At 39.7% G+C, this 16982-nt stretch overlaps 1 protein-coding gene across 5 annotated transcripts in view; it reads left to right on the top strand.

Moving 5' to 3' along the window:
- The first annotated feature begins 1226 nt into the window (after nucleotides 1-1226).
- zcchc24 (zinc finger, CCHC domain containing 24) overlaps nucleotides 1227-16982 on the top strand; it is a 30432-nt gene continuing 14676 nt past the window's right edge. For all 5 annotated transcript variants that reach the window (XM_010784366.1, XM_010784344.1, XM_010784351.1 and 2 more), the window contains exons 1-2: nucleotides 1227-1719; nucleotides 5242-5442. In XM_010784366.1, coding sequence (XP_010782668.1) covers nucleotides 1480-1719; nucleotides 5242-5442 — 441 coding nt within the window. In that variant the 5' untranslated portion in view covers nucleotides 1227-1479. The remainder of the gene's footprint in view (nucleotides 1720-5241; nucleotides 5443-16982) is intronic.

Below are 16982 nucleotides of genomic sequence, written 5' to 3'. Positions count from 1 at the left end.
TCAATGGCATGATGGAAAATGTGACAGACCGACCTCACCTATATGTTCACAATAGGTCTTTTATTTCACAGGCATGTTGTCAAATAAATTACCACTAACATGATGGTCTTTAGGTCTACTGATCCACATTTACGAATGATTAACAATCAGATTATATAAAGGGATACATGATATATTGGTTTAATTTACGGAGGGGGCTCTGCAAATTAAACCAATAATAATCATAAACTCAATTTGTATCAGCCCTTTTATTCACAATTATACTAAACGCTTTAAAGAAAGTAAAAGTAGATAAAAACACGTTTTAATGATTTTATTAAATGCATTGTGACTGGTTATTGTGACTTGGCTGTGATCATAACCTATCAACACTAATGAGGAAGGGATATCTTTATCTGTCACTGATCATAAGAAGGAAACTGAGTAACCCTTGAGTAAAAAAACAAGGAAGCTGTACACACTTCAGTTAGGAATTACACAACTGTGCTGTCTGTGTGTGTGAAATACATTTGACACAAGAGGGAGCCAGTCTAAAGGTTTTCTCCACACTACCTCGGTTTCTACCAATAAAGTGTATAAACTGTCACCTAGCGGGTGTCTTGGAGTATGCGAGGCGCTCAATAAAGAGGCCGGGGCCTGGTGTTCAATTATTATTAGCATTTTCTAATAGTATGTGCCTTACTCACGAATGATCAATTTCTTTATTTTGTTCCATTATTTTGCAGACGGCTGATCAACTTTTCTGTCAGAATTTGGAATTGAATGAGCTATGGGAGAAACACTGTTTACCTAATGTTAAGCCTTTACTAAATTAGCATAAGTCACAGGGACACTCCAAATAATAGTAAGGTGTCTATCACTTCTAACCATAAATAAACAAAACACCTATCATCCCCTCCCCTCCAAACACCGACAAACAAATGTTATTAGTACCGTATCGGAACCGTACTAGGTTACTAGTAGCCTACATGGCATCATAAGGCTAACAATTATGATTATGTTTAATTATGTATTACAATTGTTTAGTTTCATTGGCTAAGTTGGCAGAGTATATTAACCTTGGTAAAAATATCTGATGGATTTAATGTCTAGAAGAGCCAGATGAACCATTTGTCTCATCCAGTGGGCTGGTCGTGAATATTCATCCGAACTAATCGCTGATTGGTCTGCGTGCTCTGTGACGTAGAGCCGTCCTCATTACATATTCAAACAGCCTCTCTCTGCCCCGCTGCAATAAAGGCAGATAGCTGACCATGGGGAGCAGGGGAAAACTTTTTATACTGACATGTTAGCGCAATGACTTTTGAGTAACATCTAACTGGGACGAGGCTCCCGGCGTGAGGAGGACAGGGCCCTTTACGGGGATAAAAAAGGAGCACTTGCCATCTGCCGGGGAACGAAAAGCAAAGACGGCAAAAGAGTTGAGACCTGTCCAAGAATCAGCGGTGGAAAATCCAGTTTAGCCATTTGAATTGAAAGATGAGCTTGTTGTCTGCCATAGACACGAGTGCCTCCGTGTACCAGCCTGCGCAACTTCTCAACTGGGTCTATCTTTCCTTACAAGACCCCCACCAGACCAGCGCCTTTGACGCATTCAGACCCGAACCCAACTCTTCCCACCCGGATCTCAGTTTCAGCAAGACTCCCGCAGCGGCGGAGCTGAGCTCGTCCCTGAACTCCAACTATCTCAACAACTTCTTTCAGCTGCAGCGCAATGAGGTGAAACATGCATGCATACATATCTGGAGTTATTAAAGTTTGTGAGATTTTGGTTGAATTGACTAACCTATCGCAAGCAACCGCGTGATCTGTTGACTGTGCAGCAAATGTTTTAACATACAGTATGGGCTATTCTGGTAGGATACACTAAACCGCCATGACATTTATAATATAGACAACAATTAAATGAATCTTATTTAATTAACATTTCAGGGCCTTTTGTTTATTGTTTAAACATATAAAATAATGTATTCGATTCTTAATAAGTACTGTATTGTCATTCTTTTACAAGAAAAAGCTTGGCTTAAGAAGAGCCCACTGTAATATTATTATAAATGAGGGAAATATGAACATCATGATTCCATAAAAGGTTGGCCTTATCAGTACACAGTGTCTCTATAAACGTACTGACTCATTAGTTATACTTTAATTGCAGGAACATTATAGGATTGTTTGGAATCAATTGAAACTTATTAAAGCTTGATCTATAAATAAAAAGTGAAATAGCTAAATATCACAACAAGGTTTCTAAGTATACAGAATTAAATTCCTTGTCCCTAAGATGTTATTGAATAATTCAGATGAATTACGGTTGAACCTTAAGGGAAAGCTGTTGAGCAAAACTATGTTTTAATCAGATATGTGTGTGATCAGAGAGGTAAAGAGGGACAGATGGAAATAGACTGCCCTGCACGCCTCTGTCTGGTGAGAGGAGGCCACTGCAGCCTCCTGCTGAGGTCTGCTGCCTCTCTCCTTCAAATAGACCAGGTTGTGCAAACAAAATCCATCCTTGTTTACATTTTGACTATTTTTGTAGTGCAGTGTAATTTTAGGGGCAAACATGCAGATAATGTATGCATCGGGCTAACCTGATACTGCAGACCATACTGTGCAGAAAGGAGCCCCATCGCCACACCCACACATACATACAGCACACAGGAAAACAAGCACATACTGTGGGCCAAATGGCAGTGTAAAGACTTTAAAGCAAGCCTCCCAGTGTGTTGAATAGACTTTAGTTCAGTTCCTTAGATCTATGTTACTTTGACGCTATGTGTTGGAAACTGCAGGAAACAGAAGAAGTAGATGGATGGTGTATTCACCTTCTAGAGTAGTGTCCATTATTATGGTGGTAACCATAGAGGCCCTTTGAAGTTATTTAACATGAAACAGTCCTCTGAAAATTGGGTGTGCACATTATACATTACACGCAATTGTGTAATGCCATTCAATCCGCATGAGTAGTATAAGTGTTTCAAACTGAGGGAAGACGTACAGTCTGGAAACGGTTTAAGGGGTGGGGGTATTTTGCAACTTACTTTACATGCTAAGCCAAGTAAAATAAACCTCTGCAGAGATTTGATGATGAGATGACTAATGCAGAATGGTTGTTTTTGCAGTGAAGGATCACACAACAGTCCACTTAAATTATAATAGAATAATTGGTTGTTGATCTGAAACTCACACAAATCAATTGTGCGTACCACAGTCTGAAAGCAGATATTTCTTTCTCCTATGAAGACACATTCTTAAATGTGACTTATTAACATGTGTATTTATTCTGGATTAATCTAACCCTGTAGTCATTTCCTGTGGAATGTATTATACCTCAAATCAGTACGAGACACCAGTACCCAGTGTATGTGTGACACTGCAGTTCAGTACCAGTGTCCTTAAAGTGATACCAATACCAATGGTACCAATTTGATACCAATCATGTTAATGGAAGCATTCAGTTTCCAACACAACTTCTTGGCTATGATCAAAACTGTATAAAAAGTGTTTTCTTCCCTACATCTTGATATAAAAGCGATTGAATACAGATATTGTTTGACTGAAAAGTTTCCATATCTTTTGCTGCTAGATTATTTTGGTTAATACAGCAATTCACAGCCCCAGTGAATGCTAATGATACCAGTTAAGTCCTCATCGTCCAGGCCACTGCATACATTCACATCCATCGCCACACATATACACACACAACCTCCTGCTGAGTCTCTCACTCACTCACTAACTCATTCACTCACTTTTTCACACACACACACACACACACACACACACACACACACACACACACACACACACACACACACACACACACACACACACACACAAAATAAACAAACCCACCATTAGCAGATGTGTGTGAAATCAGTTTCCTCTGGGCTGACAGTAGAAGGTTTTAAGCCAAACTGAAGAAATATGAGGAAGACTAAGTTAGCAAAGTGTTCTGTTTTATATTTGTTGAAATAACTTTACAACCTGCACTAAGAATTAAGTTTAGCAAAAACAAAAACATGCACATGTCCACAAGGAGAGATAACACAGTAATACACTGAGCTGAAACACATGGCAGATGGAAAACTTGAGAAACTACGAGCCTTTATGCATGATTTATGACGACTACATGAAATAAATGAACATGAGTTTTAAAGCTGGAGCTGGTTTGCAACACAATCTCACAGCCCGCAGATAAAGATTTGGCGTTCAGCCCTGGCCAAGTTGCCAAGTCTAAGGTTTCTGCGCTGTGCAACATTGAACATCTACAGTAACATTATTTCCCAGACATAAAACTGTGACTGAAAAAAAGACATATCCGTCAGCTGACGATGAAGAGTTCAGTTAATCATGTTTATGTACTCAGAGATGTTTCTACTTGTTGAGGGTGTTTCAAATATTTGTCCTTATTGCATTTAAACTATTAAATGTCATGGCAGATGACCATTTAGAGCATCCTGACCATCTAAAAATGAAAATGCCTGCGCTAAAATCCACATAATTTCACACTGAAGTCAATTCCTGCCTGTTGTTCGTGGTAACATTTCAACAAAGGAGGATAGGAATGAGAAAGGAAATAAGGAACTGCTGGAAATGCTTTCCCTGTTATTAATATTCAGAGGGCATCTTCTATGAATTCACTGGGCCCTGTGGCATGCCACACTGCTCCCTGTGGCTCCGAGCAGACTACAAACACTGACCATGGCTAGTTTACCGCCAACAGTGCATGGTGACATTGCTGATGTTCCACAGGCTGGCGAGGAAACATGCCTCCCATCTTGTTTACAATGAGTCATCCTCTGTAAAGTCCTGTCTTTCTCTGTGGACATGCTCAGTACTTTTCCAGCTCATGAGCACAGCTGGGCCTCTCGCCAGATGTTCTGAATTTAATGAGAGAAATGATCTTGGAGGGACCCCTTTTTTTTCTTCATTTTTTGGTGCACCAGAAAATAAGACAGAGACCATGCCAAAGGAAATTGGGGATTAATGTGTATATTTTGAACACTCCAATACGAAACCAGATGCAACATTTGATGTCGATATTATCATGTATGTGTTAATGTTCTCAGTGTATTATGTATGTCAACATGTCAGACTATGAAACTGAGAGCAGTGAATTCTATGTGGATTGATTATGAATATACCTTGAGAGAATATGTTATACATGGCAAATTAAAGAGAAGAATATATGGAGAATACAATATTAAAACTGAACCTTTTTTGCTGTTTTTCTTTATTTTTTAGGCCTTAAACAACAACGTATATAAGAATGTGTCACCCTATGGCTCCCTTAACAACATCGTGGATGGACTCAACACCCTGACGGATCATTTCTCAGACCTTTCCCTTTCTTCAGAGCCAAGGAAACCAAACAAAAGACCCCCACCCAACTACTTATGCCACCTGTGCTTCAACAAAGGCCATTACATCAAAGACTGCCCTCAGGTGAGACTCAAAACACACACATTTTGAATAATCTATTCTTAATGTGACACAAATAGCTTACATTGCATAACTGTGTGACTTTAGACTTCTTCAGTGTCTTTTCAGTTGGTTTAGAAAAGCCAATGATGGCACTAAATGCTGTGCTTGCTGCAGCCAATGTCTCTCTCTCTCTCTCTCTCTCTCTGATCTGACCTACTTGTTAAACAGGCTGGCCTCTGTCTTCTGTAGTCATGTGAGTGTGTGTGTGTGAGAGTGTGAGTGTGTGTGCTTATGTGCATCTTAACTGCCACAGAATTATACTACAAGTTATAACTGTGATGAATAAACTTGTCCGGTTAGTTTCAAGGTCAAAGGTCAAACTGTTTGGCTTGGCGTTGGTGCATCATGTGAGCCGAGTCAGCATGTTTTTAAGAAATCAAAAGACACAAACGAATACAGAGTGTCTTTTGTGACATGGTGCTGAAGATGTATTAATGTACAGAATCACAGCTCTCTTTTTTTTGCCAAGTTTCCCACTGATTCAGTCTGTCATGATAGAGGGTTTTTTGTGAGGCTCCATGCTAAATTGATCTCAAGGTCTAGCATTGAAGTTGCATGCACAGTATTGTAGAACAAATTGGATCTTAGCTGCTGTCATCTCCCGAAATATGAACTAATCTTGCAAAACACAAAGATATTTTAGGGTTTTGAGCAATCCCAGTCAGTTAAATGTAAAAATGTCTGGGCAGAAATGCCTTACTAAATGCTACAGGTTGATAAGGTGCATAAACATCTAGATATGAACTAGGGAAATCTTTGTGCACTGTAACATCAGCATCAGCAAAGTGATATTTTGTTGTGGAGTGTGCAGGAGTTGTTGGGGAAGGGATGGACTATGAAATTGCTGTGGTGTATCTGTCACTGTGATGTTATATAGTGCCTCGTAAAAGGAAAACTCCATGGATGGGACTAAGGCCTGGAAGTGGTCTGATTTCATAGTAGGAACACAATGTCATTTTCCACAGGAATTGTGGAATTGTTGTTTTGTTGGACTCATGATGCCTAATAATCTTTTCTCTCTCTTGCTGTCTCTTTCTGCCTCTTCCCGATTTCTTCTCTCCCTTTTCCTGGGGTGAGGTGCAATAGCCTAACGGCAGCCCTGAGTTTATTTTGCATGGAATGGTAATGAAGAGCAGATGTGAGATTAAAATGCTTTGACTCGCTTTATGACATATGATGACTGGTCTCCGGAGGTGTGTAAATGAACTGTGTCCTGATGAAATATCTCCTGGACAGCTCCGAGCTGCAGTGTGAGGGAATTAGATCATCTGTTGACTAAAGAATATTGGTTCGTAGTGTATCATGCAACACATAACTTTGTTTTGCCTTCATGTAATTCTTTAGTCGTTGATGTCAGCATTGATCAAATGATACTGATGTTTAACATTGGAGCAGATGTAATACATAATCTAAGGTGTGTATTACCTTTTATTAAACCTCATGCTGTGTACATTTAAACTGAATGTCTTCACTGTGCTACTCTCAAATGGAACAATGAAATGGTATTAAATACAGCTTAACAGTAGAGGCTGTGAAATCACTTATGCTATAGATGTAAGCATGCAGGGTTGGACCTCAAAATCACTCGGCACTGTCTCCTGGTTTAGATTTCAGCTGTTCGTTAAACTGCCAACAGTAACTCAAAAAGCAGCAAAGTCTCCAAACAGGCCTCCACACCTACACAGTTCAACACCATCTCAGATATTTAGCTCTCTCCTGGGCTTTATACTCTCCGTAAATCTACCTATCATTTGTGCTACATCACTTACACTATTGCCAAGGCCGTCAATATGTGCCCAATCTTACTTAACCACATGAAGACCCTAATAACAGACGTGACAGGTCTTGAAATTGTTTTAAATCGCAAAAGTGTTCAACCTACCGTTTATGTCCTACATTATTACTGTGTTTCATAAGGTGCGGTGATAAATGATGATGTGCGCAGGGAGTCTTTGGTAAATGCCTGTACTGGAATGCATTGAGGATGAATGTGTTCTTGCTAATACTTTGTACTGTCCAGCGTGTCTTTGCCAATGAAAACAGAGGCTCCTGCTTCACAGAGCGCCTCCAAGTATGTCATCCTGGTCCAGCATGGAGAATCACATTCTGATGACATAAACAGTCTTCCTCATGTACTTCACCTGGACATTTTTATTGTGTTGTTTTTGTGCTGACTTTTATTGTTGAGTTTATAAAAGAGTTTATGAATGGACTAACATCACATTTATTTGCTTTTATATTAATTTAGAAGGTAAGACTAGTGAAATACTGTATTTTCCTTGGTTCTATGAATGGAAATACCAAAGCAAGTAGCCTATTGTCAACTATTAAGAAATCATGTATTTCTCTGTATGACATTGTTGTCCAAAAGATATTTACAGTAAAAAGCCACGCTGTCGCACTGGATTCTCTTTTTCTTCAGACAGGACTGTACACCTGTTTTGCCATTTTTCCTGCTCTTGTTCAGCCTCCATCCATCATGAGCCACTACTCTTCTTTTAAAAAATATTATAGTTCAAATGTGCCAAATCACTGTTTTGTGAGCCAGGTTTTTTTATATATCTGAATTATGATTTAATTATCAAAAGATTATAACATGTTGGCCTGGTTGTGCTGAATTCCCCTCGTTCAGAATGATAGATTCCTGGACATGTTTTTTTTCTCCTCAGAGAAAGTTTAGACATGTTGAAACTGGTCAAATAGTTCTTATTAGATTATAAGCCAAAACCCAATTTACCCCTGCCAAACTTTTTTCCTCTTTTTTAACTGAAGGAGAGTCAAGGATATAGACAGTGGTGGACCCATTACCTTAGTCACTGTGGTTGATGGTTTACCTTTTCCTTCCAATGCTTGGATCTCAGGGAATACGAGTTATGCAATTAAATATTTGAGGTTACCAAAGTGTTTATGCATTACTTTCAACTTAAGACCGTTTTTTTGTTATTATAACATGTTAATATTGGAAACTTGCAGTAGAGGGTTGTGGCTCTGCTGAGAGAATACTTTTCAGTGAACTCTTGGTAGTTGAGTGAAAGCCACAGGCCTGGCAGCAGCTGCCTAGTGCTCCCTGTCATGGGGAGAGAGGTGTTATGTAAACTGGCTTTTATTCGGAAAATGAGGTCGCTCCCCCAGTTATGAGCAGAATGCCCCTCGCCGCCACGCTTTGGCCCACTTCCAAGATGTCTTCCACTTGCACTCATGATTTGATTCTGTTCAGCAGGCTAAGCCTCTCGACAGTTGGCCCCACCTCGTATTTGAGTGATTAAATTGATGCATTGAAGGACATCTTCTTGCTATGTCTCCCTGTAGAAAGATTAACTCATGGAAAATGTCTTTTCCGGAATGCAGGTTTGTGGATATGTGGGGGTGGGTGCTGCTGCTGTGTGTGTGTGTGCTGGTGTGTGTATGTGTGTGTGTGTGTGTGTGTGTGTGTGTGCCTCTGAGAGTTACTGTGCCCCATTCCTGGTCGCAATGCATTCCCCCAGTTCAGAATTATAGTTTCATGGAAATGTTTTATTTATTCTTCTGAGATATTTTATATATGTTGAAACTGGTAAAATACTTGTTCCCATAAAAGATTATAAGCCAAAAATAACTGACATGACATCCATAACTACTTCTGCGTTCACTCTTTTGTTTATTTCTCTTAGAAGTATTTATCTATAATATAATATTTCAAGTAGTGTACTTAGTGTACTTATAGTTAAGGAGCTTGGTTTATCTGCTGGATCGGGACTATTCCATTTACTGTATCAATCTCATTTAACTCTCAGCAAGAAAGCTACAAAACAAATTTCCCAAATGATTAAACTTGAAAGTCAAATGAGGCTGTGTCTGCATATTTTTCATTGCTTAGTTTACATAGATAAAGATAAAATATTTGGCGATATACAGATTTGTAATTTTTTTGCCAGCTGTGATATAAATAACATTTATCATGCACCAAGCCAACGACTTGATCTGGGCCAAGAGCATCACAGCTGATCCACATAGAGCGCTTTACCAGGATGATGTAATTATTGTTCATCTGGTGTTTGTTGAATGTGCCTGCACAAAGCAAAGATTTTAGACTTTTATTTTCTTCTGACTTCTCCTCCACATATCTCTGTAGTTAAATGTGATGTTTACAGTGAGTTGACATGGACCAAAATGTGTCCCATGTGATACATATGCTGGTGTAATTGAATCCTTCAAGTGACTGTACTCCGCTGATTGCATAAGGGTTGAATCACTTTGATAAGTATTCCATTTGCTGACATTTCCTCTCATCCCTGTCAGTCATGCCTCTTGCATCTGATCTGTAACTGGGACCATATGCTAATAACTGTGATAGACCTCACACCTCATGTAGTGGTAGTTTCAGCAGCAGTCTGTCCTTTCTGACAAATGGTCACCATAACCTCCCATAACAGTGTCAACACGGCGACCTGAGGCAGGCTGTGAAGTCAGGGCCTCTTCACACCAGAGCTAAATCACGCTTTGAGTAATGTGTTACTCGACAAAATGTGTTTTTCCTTTGGTCATGGTGATAAACGTAATGACTCGTCATTACTGCATTCTATTTTGTCTACAATAACAAACGCCAGTGGTTGTTGTTTTCATGTTTTTATTGTAAATAAAAGATAAACAAATCTTCCACTGATTGAGAGCCAGTGATATGTTTATGAATTTTGTTGGCAGTCATGCTGAGATAATTGTGAAACCACTTTGTTTTAATTTTTCAGTTTGTTTTTGTACTAGGTGTTTGGGGTAGAATAGAGGGGATGTGTCAAACACATATTGCAAGTTTATTATTGTTGTTATTATATCTCTGCAGAGTGCTGTTCATATAAAAGTATTTTAGCTCTACACGGGCATAACCCATTTCCTGCTGTTTTTAACTCTAATATTACACTTTTCATTGAATTAGGTTGAATTCTTGAGATGAGTTTCCACCTTTTCAGCATGCTCTCTACCTTTTTTGAATCAATTATATTGAAAGCAAGACTTTAAGGGTTGTAAAATGGAATAAACCGCACTTTTCTTGAGTCTCTGGGGCACAAAGAGACTTCAATGAAACCAAAACAATTGAGAAAATAATCTTCAAAAAAGGATACCAGCAACTCCATTATCTGTTTAACTTTCATTTAAAGTTTTTGGGGGTATGGAAATGTGTTATTCATATCAAATTCCCAATGAATATTTGCAAAAGGATTTTAGGCTACCACATTCACATCTGGAAGGAAGATTGCTCCCATGCTGGGACATTGTTGTTGTCGTCACAGTTAATCAGAAACAGTTTAAGTGCTTTGCTTGTGGGTGACTTTGTACTCTTTTTCCCTTCACCAATGTCCATTTTTCCCCAGCTGGCCCTGGTATTTAAGCAAAAACGCCTTTCTTGCTCTGCAGACAATTTGGTTTACAACCTGTAGCTTCCTGTAGAATAAAAATGTTCCTGTCAACATAACAATTCCAGCGTAATCTAAAGTATAATTTATTATATCTTCTTGCCGCTTTTATGCCATTCAGACCAGATCTGCCTCAAGCCCCTGGCAAAACATTTGTCACGCCTTATTTTGGAAACATGCCGTTTAATTGTTAAGTGTAAAAGATAGTGCTTTTAGTATGGTGCTCATTATTGAATAGTTCAACAGATAATGTGGGTTTAACAGAGCTGTAGACGTTAACTGTCCCCTTGAGGCTAATGTTCCTGGGAGAAGAAAGAACATAGATTCTACATCTGTCCTTTTGTTTTTCTAATCTCTATTAAGGCAACCTTCTGCCTTTTACAGAAATATACCTTAAGGGAATTCATTTATTTACATTTTCATCTGCCTCCACCAGCTGTTTTCTGTCTTCTTATCTTTGTTTCATTCTCTCTCTCTTTATGCACCCTGCAGTTTGTTAACGCTGTCGATAAACGATCTTTCAACACCGCAGTCACACTTCAGCATTTGTCACGGGAGAGTGTTTCACATTTTACCCCAATGATCTCTGCACCCTAGGGCCATTTCAGACATGGCTGCAGTTTTTTGCTTTGGCATGCAGAGCGTTTGGATGTGTCACTGTCATGGCATGGATTGCTGTCAGAGAGACACAGAGAGGGTATAGTTCGAAAGCCGAGGAAGGGCAGAAGAGCTGAGAGCCAGCGAGCCAGAGAGAGGGGAGAGGGCACTTCCCCTGAAAGGAAATCAAAGTTAGGAGAATGAGAAAAAGTGCCGTTTCCTGCCAGCTGGTTTGTGTTCTATACAGAAATCCTGTTCTTCCTCTCTGCTTTTTTGCTGAGACAACAATCACTCCACTTCCTGTTTTGGTAACCATGGCACCTAATAACCCATCGCTCAGAGGTGTTACAATTACCTAAGTCAGGTAAACGTACAAGCTGCTCTCGGATAAATGTTTAAACACTGCGAAATTATAATAGAGATCCAAACTCATTAAGACACAATAAACCGACTTAGTGTCAGCTTATCCTCAAGAAATAAAATGTAACTTCTCTAAGGTAAGGCTTAGCTGACACTAAGTCCATCAGCTGTCTTAATTTATTTATTTCTCCTATCATCCTATCATAAATTCTCTGAGTTTACTGTCCAAATATGAACGATCTTTCTTAATTATGTAACACTTTCTTATATGAATCTTTTTCCTCACACTGCTGACTCAGAAATGCAAGCTGGAGTGAATAAAAATAAATAAACAATCATTTGTTTGGGGCAACTTGTCTCTGCAGCATGAGAGAAACCAGGTCACCTCTCCTTTTAGAATGTAGTCTTCCAAAGTACTACTTCTACTTCTACAATATTGATCACACTGAAGAATAATAGTGACAGCAAAAGGCTTATAAATTAACAACACTTTGACTTGTGTTATTAACACAACTACAGTGTGGTTGGGGTCAGCAGCCGTAGGCTGAAGCCTCAACGGGATTGCTCACTTTCCACAGCGGGAGGAGGGAGGGGTCAGAGGTCAGATTTTCACTCCAGCATGATGTCCTGTTAGCACACTGGGGCCAGAGGGTTTGTTAGCTCATACTAAATGCTATCTTGTTCTCTCATGTACCGCCTTTGGTATAACACACTTGTCCATTATTTATGGTGTACAATATATAGTTTATTTGTGTATATGAGCATGTTGATTTAGAGAATGTTGCTGTTTACAAAAGAAATACATTTGTTTTATGGAGATTCAATTATTAATCAAATAATTGATCGACAGAAAATGTACATGCCTTTTTAAAGATGTGACCTAACCCTGGACTTCCGACATGGTACATTGTGTTTCTGTTGATTTTGAGTCAAATAAGACAGATGTCATTTTGTTTTTTCGCAAATTGAGATTTTTGCGCACCAAACATATTTGAATAATTTCGAAAATGATTTGCATATGAATTGATAATGTTAACAACCGTTATTTTTTAATAAGAGATCCGTTCAGGTTGGATCTTTATTCTCATTCTCCCCTATAAAACAAACACACTGAAGGATTGATAGCCAAGCCTTATTTACAGCTGACAAACACCGCTCAAAAGGAATTCAAACTACCTAATTAAGCTACTCTATAGACTTACAGACACTTAACATGAAGTGTTTTACATTATTCCTACACCCAACTGTTCCCATAAAATCTCTCTCTCTACTTCAACTTTAATTAGCAAGCTGAGAAAGGTGTATAGTGGAAAGGACTTGAGAACGAGCCGCAGTTCCACACATCAAAACACCAGAATCAGACGGGTAACTAAACATTGGACTTATCTTCACCGGTTGACCGGTATGTGGTCAAACAAACTCCTTGTAGCAACGCCGATTCTTGTCAAATGTGAACGATAAGAGATTCTTAAGTGATATGAAACCGACGAAGAGGACGGACAACCGGACGGACAGACAGAGACACTGTGAAGCTGCGAGCGCTGGCACACAGGACTGGATTTGGTGTCAAGAGATCAGGGACCGACACTGCTAGCTTTGTGTCGGGCTTGAATGGGCACCTTAGGGAGAGACTGTGGTTCTAAATGGGCACCATTGGGGAAAGCCCAAGTGGTGGGAATGGAGGCTGGTAATTAAGGCAGTCATTGTAAGTCTGTAGGATCTGCTAGACAGTGAGGTCAGGAAGGCAGGCCTGTATTGTTCACCCAGCAGGGCCTTCACTGCATTACAGCGGTGCGTCAGACTCAAGTATGTTTTGGTAGAGCCTTGGATCTTACAGAGAAAAAAAAAAGAATTACAACAACAAACTATGCAGGCGGTCCTATAGAGTCTGCTTGTATATATGTCAACATACAGATATAGGGGCCTCTCCTGTGGTTGATTTTGTAACTTTCTCTCCCTCTCTTTATGCTAACTTATCTTGAAGTGTTTCTCTGGCAGGCTACCGCGGAGCTCCAGCCATTGCAGGGATCAGGAATGTGTTAACTATAGATTAAAACACAGTTGTGGTCGATATGTGAAGTAACAGGGGTGTGTGTACCTAGCAGAAGTGAGCCCGAGTCAACAGTAGATTGTGGCGGTAGTGAGCCCATTTTTTGGAGCTCTTTGAGTGCCATTTCAGGAAGTATAAACAATATTGTGTTTTCTTGACTATTTATACTATTAAAAATAGTTCCCACACAACAACTTTTGCAATTCAGTATCGGGTGAAAGCCCTTTTTCTTTACTCATCCATTTACCTCAAACTTACCCCATGCTGACTAATGCAAACTTTGATTAAAATTGTATTCGTGATACATCAAAAACAAAAGTCATCTGCAAAAAAATGAATTTCTATTGCGGTTTTGTTGTAAGTGAAAGTCATTTTTAGGAAACCAGGGTGATTGGATTTTCTTTTTTATTGCATTTTTTCTAACTACAGTTTTATTGTAGGTCTCATGCTGTGCTTCTTTAACTTTCAAGTGGAATTAGATTTTGGTTACCGCCCCTTTACTTACTGTAAAAAGCACTAACCTGCATTGCACTTAGATACGTTTCCTCTCTGTCTGTATTCACTACCCTGTAGTGTGTCGGGAAGTCTCTGGCAGGGACGAGGGTAGGGGGGAGGTGCACCATGGGAATGTTTTTACAGAGTGACCCCTGATCTTCCTTCCAGTCGCAGCAGAGACTCTGAAGGCCCTGCGCCTGTATCTGCTCCAACACTCACTCAGTCAGGTCACCAAAGAGAGGAACAGAGACTGCGCTGTAAACAGATAAGACTTATCAGGGATGCTGGAGACATCTTGTACCAGACAGCTTTCCTCTTTCATAGTGTCACAGCAGACAGACAGCCATCCTCGCTGTGCGGCCAAAACCTGTCAACACAATTTATTTTTGAGGATTTATACAGAGAAAGAGCATTTATAGCGAGATCACTGAGAAACCATATAGGGCCATAGGTCGGATATAGCATTGACACCAAGTACACTGAGATTAGCAACACACGTGTGCAGTATATCTGGCAGAGGGACTTACAGAAATATACACACTCCCAACCACATCCACACAACTACAGGAATTACATGCAAACATGGAGAGCAGTATGAACTTCCTGTTGTGTGCACCTCTGTATGCCCCAGACCGACACCCAACCTGCTCTTGTCATTCAATGTCCTGGTAACCCAACGCTGCCGTGCAGCTGCACAGCTCGTCGGGCTTAGAGGGTCCAAGGCTAGGAGAGGGCAGGGAGGAAATTCACACCCACGCCCCCACTTAGCATTAGCCCTTAGCACCCTGTAAATGTTGTAAGTGAAGGCGTATGGCAAAATGTTCCTATATCCGTTAAACAGGCAGCTTCCAAGCTGGTGTTAAACGGACCTGGGGTTCTGGGTTCAACCAGGGCAGATTCCAAGGCCCAGTTGGCCTGTGCGTGTGTTTTCTATGAATGGAGCATAGAGAGGGAGAAAGGATTCTGTCAAAAACGTCAATTTTAAAACAAAAGATTGTTTTCGTTGGTATGAAGTAAAACACCCACATAATTGACTCTCAGGGGTATCCATCAGTCATCCAAGAACATGACACTGAGATCCGTGGCCGATTAGGAAAGCTGGGTTCTGGAAATCTAGGAATCTGGGAATAGGGTTTTGGCAAAGAGTGTGCTGGCATGGTGATATGCCTCTGCAGCTGTCTTGGACACGAATGACGTGGGTCTGTTACTGAGGAGAAAAACGTTATCGTACACACACAAGCACACACATATGTGCACACATGGCAGTTTTATATTGCCTGCATGACTTGGTTAGAAATCCACTCCCAGATTATTAGGGAATAAGATGAGAATTTATATAAATAAGAAATCGTATTAATTGTCAGAACATTGAGTCATCATCAGCTGCTTGCGACAACACATAATACAAGACCTCCACCGTCAGTTTATCAAAACAACCAGAAATTGCAGGTCACCACATTTAATTTGTAAGCAATAACCTCATTAAAGATGACTTAGCAGAGATTTTTTTTAATCTAAATCAACAGATCGCCATATTGTGTCAACATTGCCAAAAAAAATCACAATATAATAATTAGAACCTGCATTATTTGATAGAAGTAGAACATGTTTTATGATTTTTCCACCAAACAAAGCCACGTAAAGAAAATCTATTGTCAAAGTAAAAAACTCATGGATGTAAGAGGGAAGATAAGGAAAGCTGATTTTAATAAAATAATTATGAGTCAGAGTTTCTTCGATTACTGAAATCCAAGAATCCTGTCTGTATTTTGAATGGGACACATATTAAAATAATTGAGACCATAACATGTTTATGACCCAGAATACTTCTTGTTCTTGTAACAAATTTTGAACAATTTCTCAGTGGGTAGTTGATGACATTTAAAAGCACTGAATATCTTTTTTTATATATTTTTTTCTGGCACAGCCTCTCCACTTATCTACATGACTGACAGCTGTGGGATGTTTTATCTTTGGCACAGCTGTCTTGACTTACCTTTTCCCAGTGTGATATCTCAGCATGCCAAAGAACAGACTAAACATAAGTGATATGCCCAGTACTGTTACGGGACTTCAATAGGATAGAATTATGTTCAACCCAGACACTTGTTCCGTTTTAAGATCATTTCAGAAACATGTTGTGTGTGTGTGCTGTGGCACGGCCCCTCTCAGTAAACACAGATTACAGTACAGTGCACTAACTCAGCCAAGCAGAGGCCAGCATTTCCTAGAATGAACTATGTTGGCGTCTCCATGGAGCTGGAAATGGACTTGTGGTTATTCTTTAAAACTGTTGGAGTGTTTGTCCTCTTGACATCCTCCTCTATGTATCACAGTTAGACAACAAAGCCATTATCAACATAAATGCTTGTGATGTCGATTGTGAAACCGATAAACACACGAGGGAAAAACCTTTACCTCAAGCGTTGCTGCTTAACTTAAAATATTTAGCTTCAGGTCATTTGAAATGCATTGCTCTTCACTTGAAATAGACTTCACTGGTGAGATATTTCAGGTCCATGTGGTTTTTTTAATCCCTTTTGGAAGCCTGTCAAGATTGAAGTTTTTACGTAGCTGTGGATCGATTATACTAAGTTATGGTTACCACAAAA

The sequence above is a fragment of the Notothenia coriiceps genome, unplaced genomic scaffold (genome assembly GCF_000735185.1).
Source record: "Notothenia coriiceps isolate Sejong01 unplaced genomic scaffold, NC01 NC01_scaffold00000668, whole genome shotgun sequence".
Classification (NCBI taxonomy): domain Eukaryota; kingdom Metazoa; phylum Chordata; class Actinopteri; order Perciformes; family Nototheniidae; genus Notothenia; species Notothenia coriiceps.
Note: the sequence above shows the minus strand (reverse complement) of the source record. Positions and strands in the feature narration are given on the sequence as shown.